This window comes from Stegostoma tigrinum, chromosome 25, assembly GCF_030684315.1.
Source record: "Stegostoma tigrinum isolate sSteTig4 chromosome 25, sSteTig4.hap1, whole genome shotgun sequence".
Lineage (NCBI taxonomy): Eukaryota > Metazoa > Chordata > Chondrichthyes > Orectolobiformes > Stegostomatidae > Stegostoma > Stegostoma tigrinum.
Genome location: NC_081378.1, coordinates 8,521,397 through 8,541,861, shown reverse-complemented (window position 1 = coordinate 8,541,861; position 20,465 = coordinate 8,521,397). Strand labels below are relative to the sequence as shown.

The 20,465-nt window shown below is 50.7% G+C and overlaps 1 protein-coding gene across 1 annotated transcript in view; it reads right to left on the bottom strand.

Annotated features, from left to right (window-relative positions):
* LOC132210946 (uncharacterized) overlaps positions 1 to 14,060 on the bottom strand; it is a 50,815-nt gene extending 36,755 nt beyond the window's left edge. The window contains exon 1 of the mRNA XM_059654454.1: positions 13,947 to 14,060. Coding sequence (XP_059510437.1) covers positions 13,947 to 14,060 — 114 coding nt within the window. The remainder of the gene's footprint in view (positions 1 to 13,946) is intronic.
* Positions 14,061 to 20,465: the final 6,405 nt, after the last annotated feature.

Below are 20,465 nucleotides of genomic sequence, written 5' to 3'. Positions count from 1 at the left end.
ATGTGCCAGCCTCTAAGAACGCTCATGGTGCATCCCAATCCACTCACAGGATATTTCTGCACCAGCAGTTTACAGGTAAAGTTGCTTTAGCCCACAGGCTCTTATTAGAGAGGGCACTGGAAGTGAATTTAACATGAGAGTCACTGCACCTGAAGTGTGAGGTTGAGGAGGTAGGACCTCCAAGGTGACCTCACCTGGCGACAGAACTGAACCTGTCCTGTTGATGCTACTCAACATTGCAAACCAGCTATCGAGCAACTGAGCTGATCAACTCCACTATTGACAGCTGGCATTATACCTAAATCAGAATAGGAGGTGATAGCTTAGTGGTGTTCTCACTAAACTATTAATCCAGAAACTCAGCTAATGCTCTGCAGACCTGGGTTTGAACCACATCACAGAAGTTGGTGAAATTTGAATTCAATAAAAAATTTTGAGAAGATTTGTAGCTCAGGTTGAGGCTCTGGATGTGAGTTTGCTCGTTGAGCTGGAAGGTCAGTTTTCAGACGTTTCGTCACTTTTTTTTATTTGAAAAAAATATACTTTATTCATAGAATGTACAAAAAATAAAACATTTATACACCTACCCAGTCACGCAAGCCACTCCGGGTTACCCGGGGGTACGTACACCAACTAAAGGAAAAAACAAAACAGAGAAAAAAACCAAAGCAAAGAAACCGCCCCGGCAGTCGTCACCCCGCACTGTCCCAGTTGGCCCCCTGACCAGTTGGGGAAGGCGCCAGCTGGGCCCAGTTACCAGATAGGGCCCTTTTTCCTATTCTAGACGAGGGGTTTCATACCGTGGTCTTTCCCCACCGCGCCTTGGCGGTGGCTGCCCCAAGCTTTAGCGTGTCCCTCAGCACGTAGTCCTGGACCTTGGAGTGCACCAGTCTGCAACACTCGGTCGGGGTCAGTTCTTTCAGCTGGCAGACCAGCAAGTTGCGGGCAGACCAAAGAGCGTCTTTCACCACATTGATGGTCCTCCAGGCGCAGTTGATGTTGGTCTCGGTGTGTGTCCCCGGAAACAGCCCGTAGAGCATGGAGTCCCGCGTCACGGAGCTGCTCGGGACGAACCTCGACAAATACCACTGCATCCCCCTCTAGACCTCCTGCGCATAGGCACACTCCAGAAGGAGGTGATCGACAGTCTCATCCCCCCTGCAGCCACCTCGAGGGCAGCGTGCGGTGGTGCAGAGATTCCGGGCATGCATAAAGGATCTCACTGGCAGAGCCCCTCTCACCGCCAGCCAAACAATGTCCTTGTGCTTGTTTGAAAGTTCTGGCGATGAGGCATTCTGCCAAACGAATTTGGCAGTCTGCGTGGGGAACCACACGACGGGATCCACCCTCTCCTTTAACCGAAGGGTCCCGAGGGTACTACGTGCTGACCACTGCCTGATGGCCTTGTGGTCAAAGGTGTTTCCTTTCAAAAATTTCTCCACGAAGGATAGGTGGTACGGAACGGTCCAACTACTCGGAGCGTTCCGCGGCAACGAGGCCAGGCCCATCCTTCGCAACACCGGGGACAGGTAGATCCTCAGTAAGTAGTGACACTTGGTGTTTGCGTACTGAGGGTCTACGCACAGCTTGATGCAGCCGCACACAAAGGTAGCCGTCAGGGCGAGGGTGGCGTTCGGTACGCCCTTTCCCCCATTTCCCAGGTCTTTGTACATGGTGTCTCTGCGGACCCGGTCCATCCTCGACCCCCAAATGAAGTGGAAGATGGCCCAGGTGACCGCGGCGGCGCAGGTCCAGGGAATAGGCCAGGCCTGCGCCACATATAACAGTACCGAAAGCCCCTCGCACCTGACAACCAGGTTCTTACCCGCGATGGAGGGGGACCGGAGTGTCCACCTGCCTAGCTTCTGCTTCAATTTGGCGATACACTCCTCCCAAGGCTTAGTGCATGCCCCAGCTCCAACGAACCAAACACCCAGCACCTTCAGGTAGTCAGTCCTGACGGTGAAGGGGATGAAGGAGCAGTCGTCCCAGTTCTCAAAGAACTTGACCTCGCTCTTACCCCTATTGACTTTGGCACCCGAGGCCAGTTCAAACTGGCCGCAAATGTCCAATAGTCTACTCACCGACCGACGATCGGTGCAGAAGACGGCGACATCGTCCATGTACAGGGAGGTCTTGACCTGAAGGCCTCCACTGCCTGGGATAGTCACGCCCTTCAGGCTCACGTCCTTCCTGATGGAGGCGGCGAAGGGCTCCACACAGCACATGAACAAGGCAGGAGAGAGCGGGCAGCCCTGCCTGACTCCAGATCTAACAGGAAAACTGTCTGATTCCCACCCGTTGATCGAGACTGCGCTAACGATGTTGGTGTAGAGCAGCCGGATCCAATTGCGGATGCCCTCCCCGAACCCCAATTTGGAGAGGACGTCCCTCATGTAAGCATGAGAGACCCTGTCGAAGGCCTTCTCCTGGTCCAGGCTGACGAGGCAGGTGTCCACCCGCCTGTCCTGTACGTAGGCGATCGTATCCCTGATGAGCGCGAGGCTCTCAGTGATCTTCCTGCCCGGCACAGCACAGGTTCGGTCAGGGTGAATCACTGACTCCAGGACAGACCTGACCTGGTTGGCTATGACCTTGGCCAGGATTTTGTAGTCCACGTTCAAAAGTGAAATGGGACGCCAATTCTTAATTTCTTCCCTCTCCCCCTTCCTCTTGTAAATGAGGGTGATGATGCCCTTCCTCATGGACTTGCACATTTCCCCTACCTGAAGCGCACTATCGTACACCTCCAGCAGGTCCTGGCCGACCAGGCCCCACAGAGCGGAATACAGCTCAACTGGTAAGCCGTCGCTTCCGGGAGTCCTGTTCCTCTGCAAGGACTTGAGGGCTCTGGCCAGCTCGTCCAGGGATATCGGCCGGTCCAGCAACTCCCTCGTGCCGTCGTCTAAGACCTCCGTGATAGACGACAGGAACGACTCGGAGGCCGTGCTGTCCGTGGGCTTTGTGTCGTACAGTCCGGCATAGAAGGATCTGCTGATCCTCAAAACGTCGGGCCGAGACGACGTCACCGAGCCGTCGTCCTCCTTCAGCCGGCTAAGCACAGAGCTCTCTTTGTGCACCTTCTGAAAGAAGAAACGCGAGCACGTCTCGTCCTGCTCCACGGAGCGGACCCTGGACCGGAAGATTATCCTGGAGGCCTCCGCGGCGAAGAGCGAGGCTTGCTGGCCCCTCACCTCGCGGAGGTCCTCCGTGACATCGGCCCCCATCAACTGCAGAAGGAGCAGGTTCTGCACCCTTTTCTGGAGTCGCGACAGCTTTCCCCGCCTCTCTCTTGCCTTCTGAACACCCTTGAGGACAAAGAACCTCTTGATGTTCTCCTTCACCATCTCCCACCAGTCGCCTGGAGACTCAAAGAGGGGTTTCACAGTTCTCCAACCGGCGTACTCCCTCTTAAGCTCCTCGACGTTCTCTGGGGTCAACAGAGTCGTGTTGAGCTTCCACGTCCCCTTGCCGGCCGGCTGGTCGTCCTGTAAGTGACAGTCGGCCAACAGGAGGCAGTGGTCAGAGAAGAACACCGGCTCGACACCGGTGGACCTGACCGAGAACGTCCGTGACACAAACAGGAAGTCTATCCTTGAGCGGATAGACCTGTCTGGCCGCGACCAGGTGTACCTCTGCTGCGCTCCGTCTGCAGGGGTGCTGAAGACGTCGAGCAGCTTGGCGTCCTTCACCGTGCCCATCAGGAATCTGGACGTGACGTCCAGTTGAATCCCCCCACCCGCTGTCCCCACGCCGGATCTTCCATCTGCATCAATGATGCAGTTGAAGTCTCCGCCTAGGATGACCGGCCTGGACGTAGCCAGCAGGGGTGGAAGCCGCTGCAGGACGGCCAACCGCTCACTCCGTACCGCTGGGGCGTACACGTTGATCAGCCTCAGGGGAGCATTCCTGTAGGTGATGCCAGCCACTAGGAGGCGCCCCCCCCACCACCTCCTGAACTTGAGAGATGGTGAAGTCGCGCCCCCGCAGCAGAATAGCCAGGCCCGAGGACCGACAGTCATTACCCCCCGACCAGATCGAAGGCCCACAGGTCCAGGCGCCGGACCATTTCCCGTACCTGCCGAGGTGCGGTATCCCGCACTCCTGCAGAAACAGGAGGTCCGCCTTGATGGTGGTCAGGTAGGCCAACATGGATACACATCTCGCGGTTGACTTGACGCTGCGCACATTAATGCTCGCAATTCGTACCCCCATTTTGGGCAGTGACCGCAGTACCCTCCCCAAGTCCAAGGTCCAGCCCCTCCATCTGTCCCTTCATGCCCATTGCCCGGGCTAACTGCTGGACGCTCTCCGGGCTCAGGAAACCGTCCGTGCTGCCTTCCGGGTGGCATCCCCCCGTCAGGGGTGCGGAGGCAGGAGGGTCCGGCTCCGGATCAGGCTGGGGAATTGCTGTTTCCTCCTTCCCGCCTGGAAGTTCCGGGGGGCCCTCCAGTGCTCCAGCGGCACTTGACTCGGTGTCGGAGTGAGCCTCAGGACACCTCCCATCACCTGGAAGCGGGGTGCTGCTTTCCTTCCCCCTCGAGACCTTTAACTTCTGCTTCGGGTGGGCCCTCTCCGAATCCTCCTCGTCAGAGGAGCTCTTATAGCCCCCCTGTAGCTGCCTCTGCCCGCCTGATTGTTGCGGTGCCTGGGCCCGTTGACGCACCTTCCTCCTCGCTTTCCGGACTGTTGTCCACTCCCCTGGGTCGCCTGTCGCCGCCTCCATTGGCTGCGGGTTGTCGGGGGGGAAATCGGAGCCTGCAGGGGTGCTTTGCTGGCCTCGGGCCAATCCTGCACGGCCTGGCCCTCCTGCACATTAGTGGGGTCCTTGCTGGGCCCTGGTGCCTTCCTCTCCTCTCGGGGGGGGGGGGGGCTGGCCCCGCATTTCCCTTGCCGGCGACCTGGGCGTAGGTGGCACCCCGCTGCAGGCATGCCCTATAGAAGTGGCCCGCTTCCCCGCAAAGGTTGCAGCTTTTTTCTTGTGGGCAATCCTTTGCAAGGTGTCCCTCCTCCCTGCAGATGGTGGCTTTGCAGTCGGCTGCGATGTGACCTGACCTACCACAGGCATGGCAGACTTTAGGTTGCCCTGCATGGGTCAGGTAGCCCCTGCTCCCGCCGATTGCGAAGCTGGACAGTGGGTGTGCGACATTCCCGTCTGCGCCCATCCTCAGCGTCACCTTGACCTGCCTCTTACTCGTCCAGATGCCAAAGGGGTCCACCATGTCAGTTAGGTCCCCTTCCACCTTCACGTACCTTCCAAGGAAGGTCAGGACATCAACTGCTGGCACATGCGGGTTGTACATGTGTACCATACGGCTCCTCTGTGCTGGCATCACAAACAGTGGGACAGCGGTCAATACAGAGAGGGGGCCCTCACCTCCTTTCTCCTTGAAAACCTCCAGGAAGCGCTCGCAAAGCTTGGCACTCCGGAAGGTCACATCGTAAAAACCTCCTCTGGGGAAATCCTGCAGGCAGTAAATGTCCGCAGCAGCGAACCCACAACAGTCCAACAGGACCCTCTTCACGAAGAAGGTGCAGTCCACAGGTGCACCTTCATCCACCTTCTTTACAGAAACACGGATGGTGTTCCGGACCCCCTGACCTGGGGCACAAGCACTTGCCCCAGCCATCGTTGCAGGTTGGCTGCTCCCCTGAACCAGCATTAGGCCGAAGCCAGCATTAAGATCCACTGGTCGCAAGGGTGCACAGCCAACCCGACGTCCTCCTTTCACCTCCAAGATAGCACTCTCGTCCTCTCGGTCCACAAGAGAGTGGGTCTTTATTGTGTTCGAGATGTAAGCTGGTTCACTGAGCTTGCCGGTTTGTTCCCAGATGTTTCATCATCTTTTTTTTTATTTGAAAAAATATACTTTATTCATAGAATGTACAAAAAATAAAACATTTATACACCTACCCAGTCATGCAAGCCACTCCGGGTTACCCGGGGGTACGTACACTAACTAAAGGGAAAAAAAAACAAAACAGAGAGAAAAAAAAACAAAGCAAAGAAACCGCCCCAGCAGTCGTCACCCCGCACAGTCCCAGTTGGCCCCCTGACCAGTTGGGGAAGGCGCCAGCTGGGCCCAGTTACCAGATAGGATTCTTTACCCTTTTCTGGACGAGGGGGCTCATGCGGTGGTCTTTCCCCACCGCGCCTTGGCGGCGGCTGCCCCAAGCTTTAGTGCGTCCCTCAGCACGTAGCCCTGGACCTTGGAGTGCGCCAGTCTGCAACACTCGGTCGGGGTCAGTTCTTTCAGCTGGCAGACCAGCAAGTTGCGGGCAGACCAAAGAGCGTCTTTCACCGCATTGATGGTCCTCCAGGCGCAGTTGATGTTGGTCTCGGTGTGCGTCCCCGGAAACAGCCCGTAGAGCATGGAGTCCCGCGTCACGGAGCTGCTCGGGACGAACCTCGACAAATACCACTGCATCCCCCTCCAGACCTCCTGCGCATAGGCACACTCCAGAAGGAGGTGATCGACAGTCTCGTCCCCCCCGCAGCCACCTCGAGGGCAGCGTGCGGTGGTGCAGAGATTCCGGGCATGCATAAAGGATCTCACTGGCAGAGCCCCTCTCACCGCCAGCCAAGCAATGTCCTTGTGCTTGTTTGAAAGTTCTGGCGATGAGGCATTCTGCCAAACGACTTTGGCAGTCTGCGTGGGGAACCACACGACGGGATCCACCCTCTCCTTTTCCCGAAGGGTCCTGACGATACTACGTGCTGACCACTGCCTGACGGCCTTGTGGTCAAAGGTGTTTCCTTTCAAAAATTTCTCCACGAAGGACAGGTGGTACGGAACGGTCCAACTACTCGGAGCGTTCCGCGGCAACGAGGCCAGGCCCATCCTTCGCAACACCGGGGACAGGTAGAACCTCAGTAAGTAGTGACACTTGGTGTTTGCGTACTGAGGATCTACGCACAGCTTGATGCAGCCACACACAAAGGTAGCCGTCAGGGCGAGGGTGGCGTTCGGTACGCCCTTTCCCCCATTTCCCAGGTCTTTGTACATGGTGTCTCTGCGGACCCGGTCCATCCTCGACCCCCAAATGAAGTGGAAGATGGCCCAGGTGACCGCAGCGGCGCAGGTCCAGGTAATAGGCCAGGCCTGCGCCACATACAACAGTACCGAAAGCCCCTCGCACCTGACAACCAGGTTCTTACCCGCGATGGAGAGGGACCGGAGCGTCCACCTGCCCAGCTTCTGCTTAAATTTGGAGATACGCTCCTCCCAAGTCTTAGTGCATGCCCCAGCTCCACCAAACCAAACACCCAGCACCTTCAGATAGTCTGTCCTGACGGTGAAGGGGATGAAGGAGCGGTCGTCCCAGTTCCCGAAGAACATGACCTCGCTCTTACCCCTATTGACTTTGGCACCCGAGGCCAGTTCAAACTGGCCGCAGATGTCCAACAACCTACTCACCGACCGACGATCGGTGCAGAAGACGGCGACATCATCCATGTACAGGGAGGTCTTGACCTGAAGGCCTCCGCTGCCTGGGATAGTCACGCCCTTCAGGCTCACGTCCTTCCTGATGGAGGCGGCGAAGGGCTCCACACAGCACACGAACAAGGCAGGAGAGAGCGGGCAGCCCTGCCTGACTCCAGATCTAACAGGAAAACTGTCTGATTCCCACCCGTTGATCGAGACTGCGCTAACGATGTTGGCGTAGAGCAGCCGGATCCAATTGCGGATGCCCTCCCCGAACCCCAATTTGGAGAGGACGTCCCTCATGTAAGCATGAGAGACCCTGTCGAAGGCCTTCTCCTGGTCCAGGCTGACGAGGCAGGTGTCCACCCGCCTGTCCTGTACGTAGGCGATCGTATCCCTGATGAGCGCGAGGCTCTCAGCGATCTTCCTGCCCGGCACAGCACAGGTTTGGTCAGGGTGAATCACCGACTCCAGGACAGACCTGACCCGGTTGGCAATGACCTTGGCCAGGATTTTGTAGTCCACGTTCAAAAGTGAAATGGGACGCCAATTCTTAATTTCTTCCCTCTCCCCCTTCCTCTTGTAAATGAGGGTGATGATGCCCTTCCTCATGGACTTGCACATTTCCCCTGCCCGAAGCGCACTATCGTACACCTCCAGCAGGTCCTGGCCGACCAGGCCCCACAGAGCGGAATACAGCTCAACTGGTAAGCCATCACTTCCGGGAGTCCTATTCCTCTGCAAGGACTTGAGGGCTCTGGCCAGCTCGTCCAGGGATATCGGCCGGTCCAGCCACTCCCTCGTGCCGTCATCTAAGACCTCCGTGATAGACGACAGGAACGACTCGGAGGCCGTGCTGTCCGTGGGCTTCGTGTCGTACAGTCCGGCATAGAAGGATCTGCTGATCCTCAAAATGTCGGGCCGAGACGACGTCACCGAGCCGTCGTCCTCCTTCAGCCGGCTAAGCACAGAGCTCTCTTTGTGCACCTTCTGAAAGAAGAAACGCGAACACGTCTCGTCCTGCTCCACAGAGCGGACCCTGGACCGGAAGATTATCCTGGAGGCCTCCGCGGCGAAGAGCGAGGCTTGCTGGCCCCTCACCTCGCGGAGGTCCTCCGTGACATCGACCCCCATCAACTGCAGAAGGAGCAGGTTCTGCACCCTTTTCTGGAGTCGCGACAGCTTTCCCCGCCTCTCTCTTGCCTTCTGAACACCCTTGAGGACAAAGAACCTCTTGATGTTCTCCTTCACCGTCTCCCACCAGTCGCCTGGAGACTCAAAGAGGGGTTTCACGGTCCTCCAACCGGTGTACTCCCTCTTAAGCTCCTCGATGTTCTCTGGGGTCAACAGAGTCGTGTTGAGCTTCCACGTCCCCTTGCCGGCCTGCTGGTCGTCCTGTAAGTGACAGTCGGCCAACAGGAGGCAGTGGTCAGAGAAGAACACCGGCTCGACACCAGTGGATCTGACCGAGAACGTCCGTGACACAAACAGGAAGTCTATCCTTGAGCGGATAGACCCGTCTGGCCGCAACCAGGTGTACCTCTGCTGCGCTCCGTCTGCAGGGGTGCTGAAGACGTCGAGCAGCTTGGCGTCCTTCACCGTGCCCATCAGGAATCTGGACGTGACGTCCAGTTGAATCCCCCCACCCGCTGTCCCCACGCAGGATCTTCCATCTGCATCAATGATGCAGTTGAAGTCTCCGCCTAGGATGACCGGCCTGGACGTAGCCAGCAGGGGTGGAAGCCGCTGCAGGACGTCCAACCGCTCACTCCGTACCGCTGGGGCGTACACGTTGATCAGCCTCAGGGGAGCATTCCTATAGGTGATGTCAGCCACTAGGAGGCGCCCCCCCACCACCTCCTGAACTTGAGAGATGGTGAAGTTGTGCCCCCGCAGCAGAATAGCCAGGCCCGAGGAGCGACAGTCGTTACCCCCCGACCAGATCGAAGGCCCACAGGTCCAGGCGCCGGACCATTTCCCGTACCTGCCGAGGTGCGGTATCCCGCACTCCTGCAGAAACAGGAGGTCCGCCTTGATGGTGGTCAGGTAGGCCAATGTGGACACACATCTCGCGGTTGACTTGATGCTGCGCACATTAATGCTCGCAATTCGTACCCCCATTGTGGGCAATGACTGCAGTACCCTCCCCAAGTCCAAGGTCCAGCCCCTCCATCTGTCACTTCATGCCCATTGCCCGGGCTAACTGCTGGACGCTCTCTGGGCTCAGGAAACCGTCTGTGCTGCCTTCCGGGTGGCATCCCCCCGTCAGGGGTGCGGAGGCAGGAGGGTCCGGCTCCGGATCAGGCTGGGGACGTGCTGTTTCCTCCTTCCCGCCTGGAAGTTCCGGAGGGCCCTCCAGTGCTCCAGCGGCACTTGACTGGGTGTCGGAGTGAGCCTCAGGACGCCTCCCATCACCTGGAAGCGGGGTGCTGCTCTCCTTCCCCCTCGAGATCTTTAACTTCTGCTTCGGGTGGGCCCTCTCCGAATCCCCCTCGTCAGAGGAGCTCTTATAGCCCCCCTGTAGCTGTCTCTTCCCTCCTGATTGTTGCGGTTCCTGGGCCCGTCGACGCACCTTCCTCCTCGCTTTCCGGACTGTAGTCCACTCCCCTGGGTCGCCTGTCGCTGCCTCCATTGGCTGCGGGTTGTCGGGGGGGATCGGAGCCTGCAGGGGTGCTTTGCTGGCCTCGGGCCCATCCTGCAGGGCTGGGCCCTCCTGCACGGCCTGGCCCTCCTGCACATTAGTGGGATCCTTGCTGGGCCCTGGTGCCTTCCTCTCCTCCGGGGGGGCTGGCCCCGCATTTCCCCTGCCGGCGACCTGGGCGTAGGTGGTACCCCGCCGCGGGCATGCCCTATAGAAGTGGCCCGCTTCCCCGCAAAGGTTGCAGCTTCTCTCTCGTGGACAATCCTTTGCAAGGTGTCCCTCCTCCCTGCAGATGGTGACTTTGCAGTCGGCCGCCATGTGACCTGACCTACCACAGGCATGGCAGACTTTAGGTTGCCCTGCATAGGTCAGGTAGCCCCTGCTCCCGCCGATCGCGAAGCTGGACAGTGGGTGTGCGACATTCCCGTCTGCGCCCATCCTCAGCGTCACCTTGACCTGCCTCTTACTCGTCCAGATGCCAAAGGGGTCCACCATGTCATTTAGGTCCCCTTCCACCTTCACGTACCTTCCGAGGAAGGTCAGGACATCAACTGCTGGCACATGCGGGTTGTACATGTGTACCATACGGCTCCTCTGTGCTGGCATCACGAACAGCGGGACAGCGGTCAAAACAGAGAGGGGGCCCTCACCTCCTTTCTCCTTGAAAACCTCCAGGAAGCGCTCGCAAAGCTTGGCACTCCGGAAGGTCACATCGTAAAAACCCCCTCCGGGGAAATCCTGCAGGCAGTAAATGTCCGCAGCAGCAAACCCACAACAGTCCAACAGGACCCTCTTCACGAAGAAGGTGCGGTCCACAGGTGCACCTTCATCCACCTTCTTTACAGAAACACGGATGGTGTTCCAGACCCCCTGACCTGGGGCACAAGCACTTGCCGCAGCCATCAGTGCAGGTTGGCTGCTCCCCTGAACCAGCGTTAGGCCGAAGCCAGCATTAAGATCCACTGGTCGCAAGGGTGCACAGCCAACCCGACGTCCTCCTTTCACCTCCAACACAGCGCTCTCCTCCTCTCAGTCCACAAGAGAGTGGGTCTTTATTGTGTTCGAGATGTAAGCTGGTTCACTGAGCTTGAAGGTTTGTTCCCAGATGTTTCATCATCATTCTAGGTAACATCAACAGTGAGCCTCCGACAAAGCACTGGTGTTATGTCCCACTTTCTATTTATCTGGTTCGGTTTCCTTGGGTTGGTGATGTCATTTCCTGCATTTGTGATGTCATTTCCTGTTCTTTTTCACAGGGGGTGGTAAAAAAAGAACAGGAAATGACATCACCAACACAGGAAATGACATCACCAACCCAAGGAAACCGAGCCAGATAAATAGAAAGCGGGACATAACACCAGCGCTTCGCCGGAGGCTCACTGATAATGTTACCTAGAATGGTGACGAAACGTCTGAAAACTAACCTTCCAGCTCAGCGAGCAAACTCACATCCTCAATAAAAAATATCTGGAATTAAGGATCTGGGTAATATCCATGAACAGCAACTTCTACAGATGCACTATTAAAAGCAATCTGTCCATGTACATTCACGGCCTGGTGCGGCAACCGCTCTGCCCAGGGTCGTAAGAAACTACAGAAGATGGCGTGCACAGCCCAGACGATCACAGAAGCGGACCTTCCATCCATGGACTCCATTCACACGGCTCGCTGCTGTGGAAAGGTGGCCAACATCATCTAAGACCCATCACACCCTGGTAATGATCTCCTGCAACCTCTCCCGTCAGGCAGAAGATACAGGACACATATATGAACAGTTTCAGGAGCAGCTTCTTCCCAGCCTTTATTAAACTGATGAATGGGCTCTTTAGCCTCAAATAACTCCAATCTTGCTAACATTGACCTTGCTGAGTGCACGGCCTGTGCAATGTAACCTGTATGCCTTTGTCTAAGTCTTTTATGATCTACACATCATTTGCCTACTATGATCTGCATGTACCTCTCATGAACAAAGCTTTTCACTGTATTTCAGTACAAGTGACAATAAGTAAATCAATCAAATCATGGTCAATTTTCATAAAATAAAACCCATGTGGTTCAGTAATTACTTTAGGGAAGGAAATCTTTCAATGTTGCCTGGTCTGGCCTAAATGTCACTCCAGACTCACGGACTGACTCTCAACTGCCCACTGAAATGGCTGAGCAAGCCACCCAGTTCAGCTTAGCAAGCCTGCCAGGGACGGACAATACATGCTGGCCAGCCAGCAATGTCCATATCCCACAAGCCAATAAAGGAAAGAAAACATTGGAGAAACTCAGCAGGTCTGACAGCTTCTGTGGAAAGAGAAAAACAGAGCTAATGTTTCTAGGCCAGTATGACTCTTTCTCAGATCTGTAACTGTAATGCTTCAGCAAGGTCACTGTATGCTCAGGGACATACACTCAGCTCACACTCTTTGGTTCCTTTCACCCAGAACCTCTCACAGCACCCCTGCCTTGCATCACCTCGTCTTTTTGCAATTTGTCTCCTCAGTCGGAGATACCAGGCTCACAATACTTCTGTCAAACTGCTTCATTTAGCACAGATGCCAAACTAGGAAACTTGCCATACCTCTCAGTGTGCTCAATCAAGTCATGGAGTCATACAGCATGCAAACAGACACGTCAGTCCAAACAGTCCATGCCAAACATAATCCCGAACTAAACTAGTCCCACCTGCCTGCTCCTGGCCCATATCTGTCCAAACCTTTCCTGTTCAAATGTCTTCTTAATGTTGTAATTCTACCTGCTCCCACCACTTCATCAGGAAGTTTATTCCATATGCGAAACCACTCCATGTAAAAAAATTGCCCCTTATGTCTTTGTTAAATCTCTCTCCTCTCACCTTAACATGTGTCCCTTAGTCCTGAAATTCACCATCTTTAGGGAAAAGACATATATCATCAAATCTATCTATAACTCTCTTTATGTTATAAACTTCTGTCAGGTCACTGCTCAACCTCTGCTCCAGCGAAAAATAGCCCCAACCTATCCAGCATTTCCTTATAACTTAAACCTCACATACCTGGCAACAATCCTCGTAAATCTCTTCTGAACCTTCTCCGACTTGATAATATCCTTCCTATAACTGGGTGACCAGAACTAGACACAGTATTCCAGAAGAGGCCTCACCAATGTCCTGTACACCCTCAACACAATGTCCCAACTCCGATACTCAAAGGACTGAACAACAAAGGCGAGTGTGCCCAACTCCGTTTTTAAACATCCCACCTATATGCCATGCAAAGTTTAAAAAATTATGTACCTGCACCCCTAGGTCCCTCAGTTCTACAACAATACCCAAGGCCCTACCATTAACTATATAAGCCTTCCCTTTGTTTATCAAGGGGGGTAGCCTTTGTTGAGTGTTCCTGGCATAGTAAGTCAAGAGCAGCCTCCGATACCAATCCAGACCCTGCTAGGGGTGTTAGAGTTTGGATGTTCTCCTGCAAAGGAGGGAGGTAATAGATGTTGAGCAGGACAGCACCCATCTCAACCCTGTCTGCCTGACCATGGGCTGTTTTCCTCCTGCACCTGGGGAGAGAGGCAGGTATTTTGGGAGATGGAAGTGCATAGCACAACTATTAATGTTGGCACACGCGGCAAGGTGTCCTGGTTGAGTTAGTGCACAGCGCAGAGGGCATGTAGGGATAGTATTGTCGGAGAGGTTGGAGCGGTTAACAATGAATGAGGAAAGATGTTGCAGGTAATAGTAAGAGTGGTAAAGTACGAGTCTTAGTGGGAGGTAGGTGCTGTTGCAGAGACAGAGTGAGTGTGAGATATTGAAGAGAAGATGCTGGCATGCAAAGGGATGTTGACCTTCTTTCTGCAGTGCTGGGCATTCCTGCAGATGGAGGAGACTGCTTCAACCTGGAACAAACCTGGCACCAGTCTGGCACGGCCAGGTATTGTGGCCTCTGCTGTTGGTCCCAGGTGAAGCTAATGTCCTGCATCAGCACCACCTTGTTCAATAGGATCTCCAGGAGCCTGCTCATAGAGTCTGGACTGATTTCTCCCTGTTTGCCGTGTCTGGAGAAATGGAGGACAGACACTACTTGCCGTGGTGCGCGACAGGCTTTTAAAGGTGCAAGTGATGCCAGTGAATTCCAGGACATCTGCTGAGCGGCAAGTTGCTCTGGGAGCAGAGCACGGCAAAATGGGATGGAAATTGCTTGTTGGAGATGCGACGGGGACAAGGGAGGTGATTAACAAGGTGAGTTTGGTTAGATACAGTGACAGAACTCACTGGGCTTCTTGGCAAGAATCATTCCTCTCAACTCAACATGATTTGTCCAAAAAATTATGTTTCAACCCTCTTTATATTTTAAAATTACATCATTTTGTTTCATGAAAGTGTTTCAGATCGAATGAAAATATTTCTTTCATTTTAATAAATAAATGTTAGTTCTACTGTGATATTATGACTGAATCTGTTGAATCACTTCATGGCTTTCTGTAATTGCTTCTGTAATTGTGTGCAAGTGTGTGGTTCTGTGCGCCAATGTGTGTGTGCGTTGGTGGACTCTTTTCCACTGCAATCCTTTAAATGGAAAGCCTTTCAGGTGATCAATCACCAAAAAAATTCAGAAGTATTCCAGCCTTGTTTTAAATTCAGTATTTAATCTCTGTCACATCAAGCCCTTTAATTTGTTACCGTCATTTGAAGTGACTTCTCAAACACTTTCTACATTAGAGGTAGTAGGAACTGCACATGCTGGAGAATCTGAGATAACAAGGTGTACAGCTGGATGAATACAGCAGGCCAAGCAGCATCGGAGGAGCAGGAAGGCTGATGTTTCTCCCTTCCTGCTCCTCTGATGCTGCTTGGCCTGCTGTGCTCATCCAGCTCTACACCTGGTTATCTCACTCTCTGAATTAGTTCATTTGACTGTCAATGGGGAGAAGGGGACCATAGAAAAACACAATGCATAAGGAGGAAGCCGTGGGTCACTTATAACTCAGTGTTAATTTTACATTTCAATATACTAGAACAAATCTTTTCCTCTAATATAGGCACTCAGCTTGTTATTTGCACAGAAATATATTTCTGAACTTTTACCAGATAGAACTATTCTTCACATGTGAGTACAGAGCATTGACAAGACCAATCCTGTGCTGGCTTAACAAGTATACAATCACAAATTCCAGAGTGCTCATAATACATGAGTAACTCTCTTCTCAGTGAATAATATCCTGAGGCATGACTTAAGGACTTTTTGGCCTTTATGAAGATACATAACAAAGTAAAATCAGACTATTTAAAAGATTAAATGAAGCAATGTCCACATTTGCTTTAGTTGCAATCTTGCTGGCAAATATTCTTATGAATACTCACACATGCACAATGCTTCTTTGTAAGAACTCTCGCCAAGAACTCTCGGTTACCTGTTTCTCAATGTTTCACGAAAAGGAGTAATACATCTTTGGACATACGCACAAGCGGAAGATAAAGTAAAGATGCCATGTTCCTATCCTCATGAGAGAGAAACTACTGATGATGAGTTTAACAAAAACAGAAATTGCTGGAAAAGCAGGTCTGACAGCATCTGTGGTGAGAAAGCAGAGTTAATGTTAAAGATCCAGTAACCCCTCCTCAGAACTGGTGGTAGCAAGGAAAATGATTTTTTCTTACACAGAAGATGGAGCAAAGGGTAAGGGATAAACAATTGATGGAGAACGAGTCCAAAGAGAGAGAAGGAGTGTTGGACAGATAAAGGAATGGATAATTATTAAGTCGGCCGTGGGGGGTGGGTGTTGAATAGATATTAATTGGGAAGGTTGGTGGCTAAAAATGGGTTGTGTGTAACAGCAGACTATGTGATAACAAGGCCTGCTGTACTGGTGTTGGGGTAAGAACATGGGAGAAGCTCAAACCCGAAAGTTATTGGATTCGATGTTGAGTCCAAAATGCTGTCGAGTTCCCCAGCAGAAAATGAGGTTCAGTTCTTTTCGCTTATCCTAAGCTTTGCTGCAGCACTGCAGAGACGTTGGCGAAAACAAGGCAGTATGTTGAAGTGGCAGACTACTGGAAGATCATTGGGGTGTTTATTCTGAGGGTCACCATGCCTCAGGCATGGGATAACATTGAGAAGGTGGTCTTGCTAACCGACCATCCAGCCAATTGAGCTAACCAACCTCACACAGCACAACTTCCTGTCTAACTTAGCCAATGAGAGAGCTTCATCAGGGCCTCAATGCAGAGTGCTTCACAAATGCTGATGGATCTGCCTTTCATTACTTCCATCATTTTACTGCCTGGCCTCAGCTATGAGCTGCTGGTCCGCAACTCTCTGCTTTGTTTGAAGAACTTGAGGTGGCTTATCAGTGGAGAAGACTTGGAAAATGTCTGGCAGGAAGTGGCGCCATTGAAGACTTGAGATGGTACAGATCTGCAAACCACCTTAACGTGATTGCTTGACATGAGACAAGAAAATCAAGGTGACTATAATTTGAAAGAAAATCTCTAAATTAAGTATGACAGTGAATCACACTTGTTGAGCATGAGTCAAAAACATCCACCATGGCTATTGGCATTCAGCCAACAAATTATTTTTTTTGATGGAGATGCAAGCCAAAGGTGAAAAGCATCAAAATACCCAACCTGTAATTATCTAAAAGCAGTACCAGGCCTGTGCTGTGCCTAGAATACAATGAAAGCTTTATGTTCCCTGAATGTAGTGTAAGAAACATATCATTAACATCAGCACAGAGCTCTCACAAATCACAAAGTACGAGAAGTCTTTCTTTCTCTCAGAAAAATGTTTTACCGAATGATTATTACATCACGGAATGTAGTGGAGCAGCTTTTGGTCAGTGAGGCAAAACTGTAAATAATGAAATTACAGGAATAGCAAACTGTCTTGCTTTTCCCACACCGGGGGAAGCGCAATGTACAACATACCCTATCCATTAACATTGGGTTCATCAGCTTATCAAGCAGAAATCCCATCTTTCAGAACAGGTTGGGTAATTTCAACATTACAGCAAACTCCCCTTTTATATATGTTAGCTCTGGTGATGGAACAAAGTGCGTTATAAATTTAAGTCTTTCTTTTTTAAGTTAAAAATAACAAGATTTTAGTTAATAGAAAAGTGAATTAAGTACACTTCATTTAATGGAATTTTGACACTGATTATTAACAATAATGTAACTGAAATGGATCTCAGAACCTTGCTGAGTACTGCGATAATTGATATAATGCAATAGTGCAGTAAATTGCTCTAATGTAATCAATTTACATGCAGGAAGCTCCAACAAATAGGAATCAGATAATGACAAGTTAATTCGCTTTAGTGGTATTAGTTGAGGGATAAGTATTGTTCAAGACACCAAGAGGAACCTCAAGTGCCTTCCTTAAAATTTGCCGAGGGATCTTTTGTATCCAATTGAAAATCTGAAGGCACATCTGACAGTGCAATCATGCCCCAGTCTCCGTCTTGAGATGTGGGAAATTGGAAGACCCACATCTGAAAAATACATCTCTGATTGTCATGGTGCAAGGCTGCGATATGTCATGCCTTTGCAGTTCCCGGAGGAACTGGCCATTGAATTGAGGCAACACTGGCTAAGCCAGAATGTATTGCCAATTCCTAATTTCCTATGGGAAGCTGGTGATTATCTGTCTTCTTGAACCATTACAAATCTTGCAGCTATGGCCACGCACACAATGTTGTTAGGAGAGGGTAAAAGGGAGTCTCAGGATTTTGATGCAGTGATCCCGAAAGTATGGTGATATATTTTCACGTCAGGATGGTGTGCAATTTGGAAGGGAACCTGCAAGCGGCATGTTCCCATTCATTTGTTGCCCTGTCCCTCTGGATGGTTGAGGTGTGAGTTTGGGTGGTGCATTGGTGAGTTACTGAAATGCATCTTGTAGCCGGTATACACTGCTGCCGCTGTGCATCAGTGATGCAACGAGTAAATGTTCAAAGAATTAGAAAGGGGTGCAATCCAAGTCGGGAGCAAGTCCAAATTGTTTTTAAGTTTTTTTGAGTGTTGTTAGAGTTGGGCTCATTCAGGAAACTTAATTAGTTCCAATGGTAGTTGACATCCGATGGGTGGAAGTATTAATTTGATAAAAGGGGTATGAGAGGCCATGGGGCATGGATAGAGGGCATTAGGTTCCATTGGTTGGCAGGGGTAGAACATGGGGGCAGTAGAAGTTTAAGAGAATGTGACTGGTGAGGACTGGAAGCATGTCTTATGTTTCTCCTAACTGCAGAGTTAAGGTGCCCATTTGCGTTTGGCAGCTTTGGTGGAGGAAAGGTGTCCTGGGGTTTGTGAAAAGGTGCATAGACACATTGGATTTGGTAAAAACAAGTCCAATAAACTGTCTCCCAAAAATATGGAGATTCAGTAACAATGATGTTGGCTACTTCAGACTGTCACAGGACATAGGGGCTTAAGAACAGAAGCAGGCCATTCAGCCCCTCTAGAGTCACAGAATCATACAGCATGGAAACAGACCCATCAGCCCTACTCGCCATTCTGATCAGGTTTCCTGAACTGAACTAGTCCAATTTGCCTGCTTTTGGCCCATATGCCTCTAAAACTTTCCTATCCATGTACTCGTCTAAATGTCTTTTAACTGTTATAATTGTATCTGTGTCTACCACCTCCTCTGGCAGCTCATTCCGTAAACATGAAAATGTTGCCCACAAGGTCCCTTTTAAATCTTTCCCCTCTCACCTTAAACCTTTGCCCTCTAGTTTTGGACTTCCCGAGCATGGGGAAAAGATCTTGGCTATTCACTCTATCCATGTCCCTTGTAATTTTATATACCTCTACAAGGTCACCCCTCAGTCTCCTACACTCCAGAGAAAAATGTCCAAGACTATCCAGCATCTCCTTTATAACTCAAACTCTCCAGACTTGGTAATATCCCTGTAAATCTTTTTTGCACCCTTTCAAGTTTAATAACATCCTTCCTATAATAAATTAAGTATCCATAACCGTACACATGAATAACTGTGTAGTATGTCCATTTTCTTGGCTTCTGAGCTCTCTCACTATCGAGTTGAACTTGTCAGTTCAATTTACAAAATCAAACAGCCTGTGGCATTTGGTAAACTGATAAAAACAAATGAGGAAGGCAGAAATAATAGGAGCTAAAAGACCAGCAATCAAAATGAAAAGTAAGACAGATGCAAAAGCAGCACAAGAAAAAAAAGGCAAGAACCAGACATTTGAAGAAATGTCAAACAGGTGAGTAAGGATTAAAAGATTAACTCAAAAGTTCAAGGCTATTCATGTGCTAATGTATGTGTCATACTAATTACAGGCTATGGACTAAAATCTGAATAGAATGAGGAGTTAACTTTAAATTACTTGTAACTGGTTGATGCCTTTAATTTGAAAAAAAAGCACTTATGGCATTAAACAGGTTGCATTAAGGAACAAAATGAGACAAATGTAAATGTCAGTGATTACTCCAATCACAGTAATAGAATGTTCCTACTTATGCTCAAACTTTGAGTTCATGATAATAGTTATGTTTGATGTTTTTGCCTGGTTGACACCCACCTCAACAATTCAGTAAAGGTACCTGCAAGCCCACTTTGAACTGGTTTTACTAATTGTCATTAAGTGTCTTAATTACTCCTGGCCAGATAAAGCAAATGGAGAGGGTTGTTGCAGTGTAGTTGTCATGTCCCTATCTTTAAGCCAGGCAATCCTGAGTTCAGACTCCACCTATAATGTGTAATGTGCCTCAACAGGTCAATTTTTTTCAAATCTAGAGAGAGTTCAGTAATTTCTTCTTTCCTCATTCCTGCTGGAATGGTCACTGAACTTGAAATATTTTTTCTCTTGAAATATTAAGGTTATTTTCTTTTCACGGAAGCAGCCAGACCTGTGTTTCTTCAATGATTTGTTTGTTTTTGTTTTGTTTGTTTTAGATCTCCAGCGTTTGCAGTTCTTTGTTTTATTTAACTAACAGGGTTGATTCTCTGAAGACATCTTGTATACTGTAATGATCCTCCATTCTGCATTTTGTTGGGTGAATAATCCTGACTTTGTCACAAATTGCTGCAGTTGCAATTATGAGTCTCGTTTCCCGCAGTTTAAGGCATTTTATTCTGGAATAGCTTCTGTAGGCCTTTTACTACTCAGCCTTCTCACTGTGTAAAATAATTTGTCTGTAAAGCAAACTTTATTGTGAGTTCTGTCAAAATTTCAGTTCTAGTTCCAATGCTGGCTGACAGGATAGATGTCCTGAATAAAACCTATGAATAACCAGAAAATACCAAATGGTCTGTGCCTGCACTGTTAGCCTTTGATAATTCTAAATCTTTGCGGCTGTAAGCCTTGGCAAATTTAATTACGGTTGTGCAGCAGTTATGGTATTAGCTTGAGTTTTGAGTTCAAATCTCACCAAAAGCAATTGTGAAATTCTTTGCAA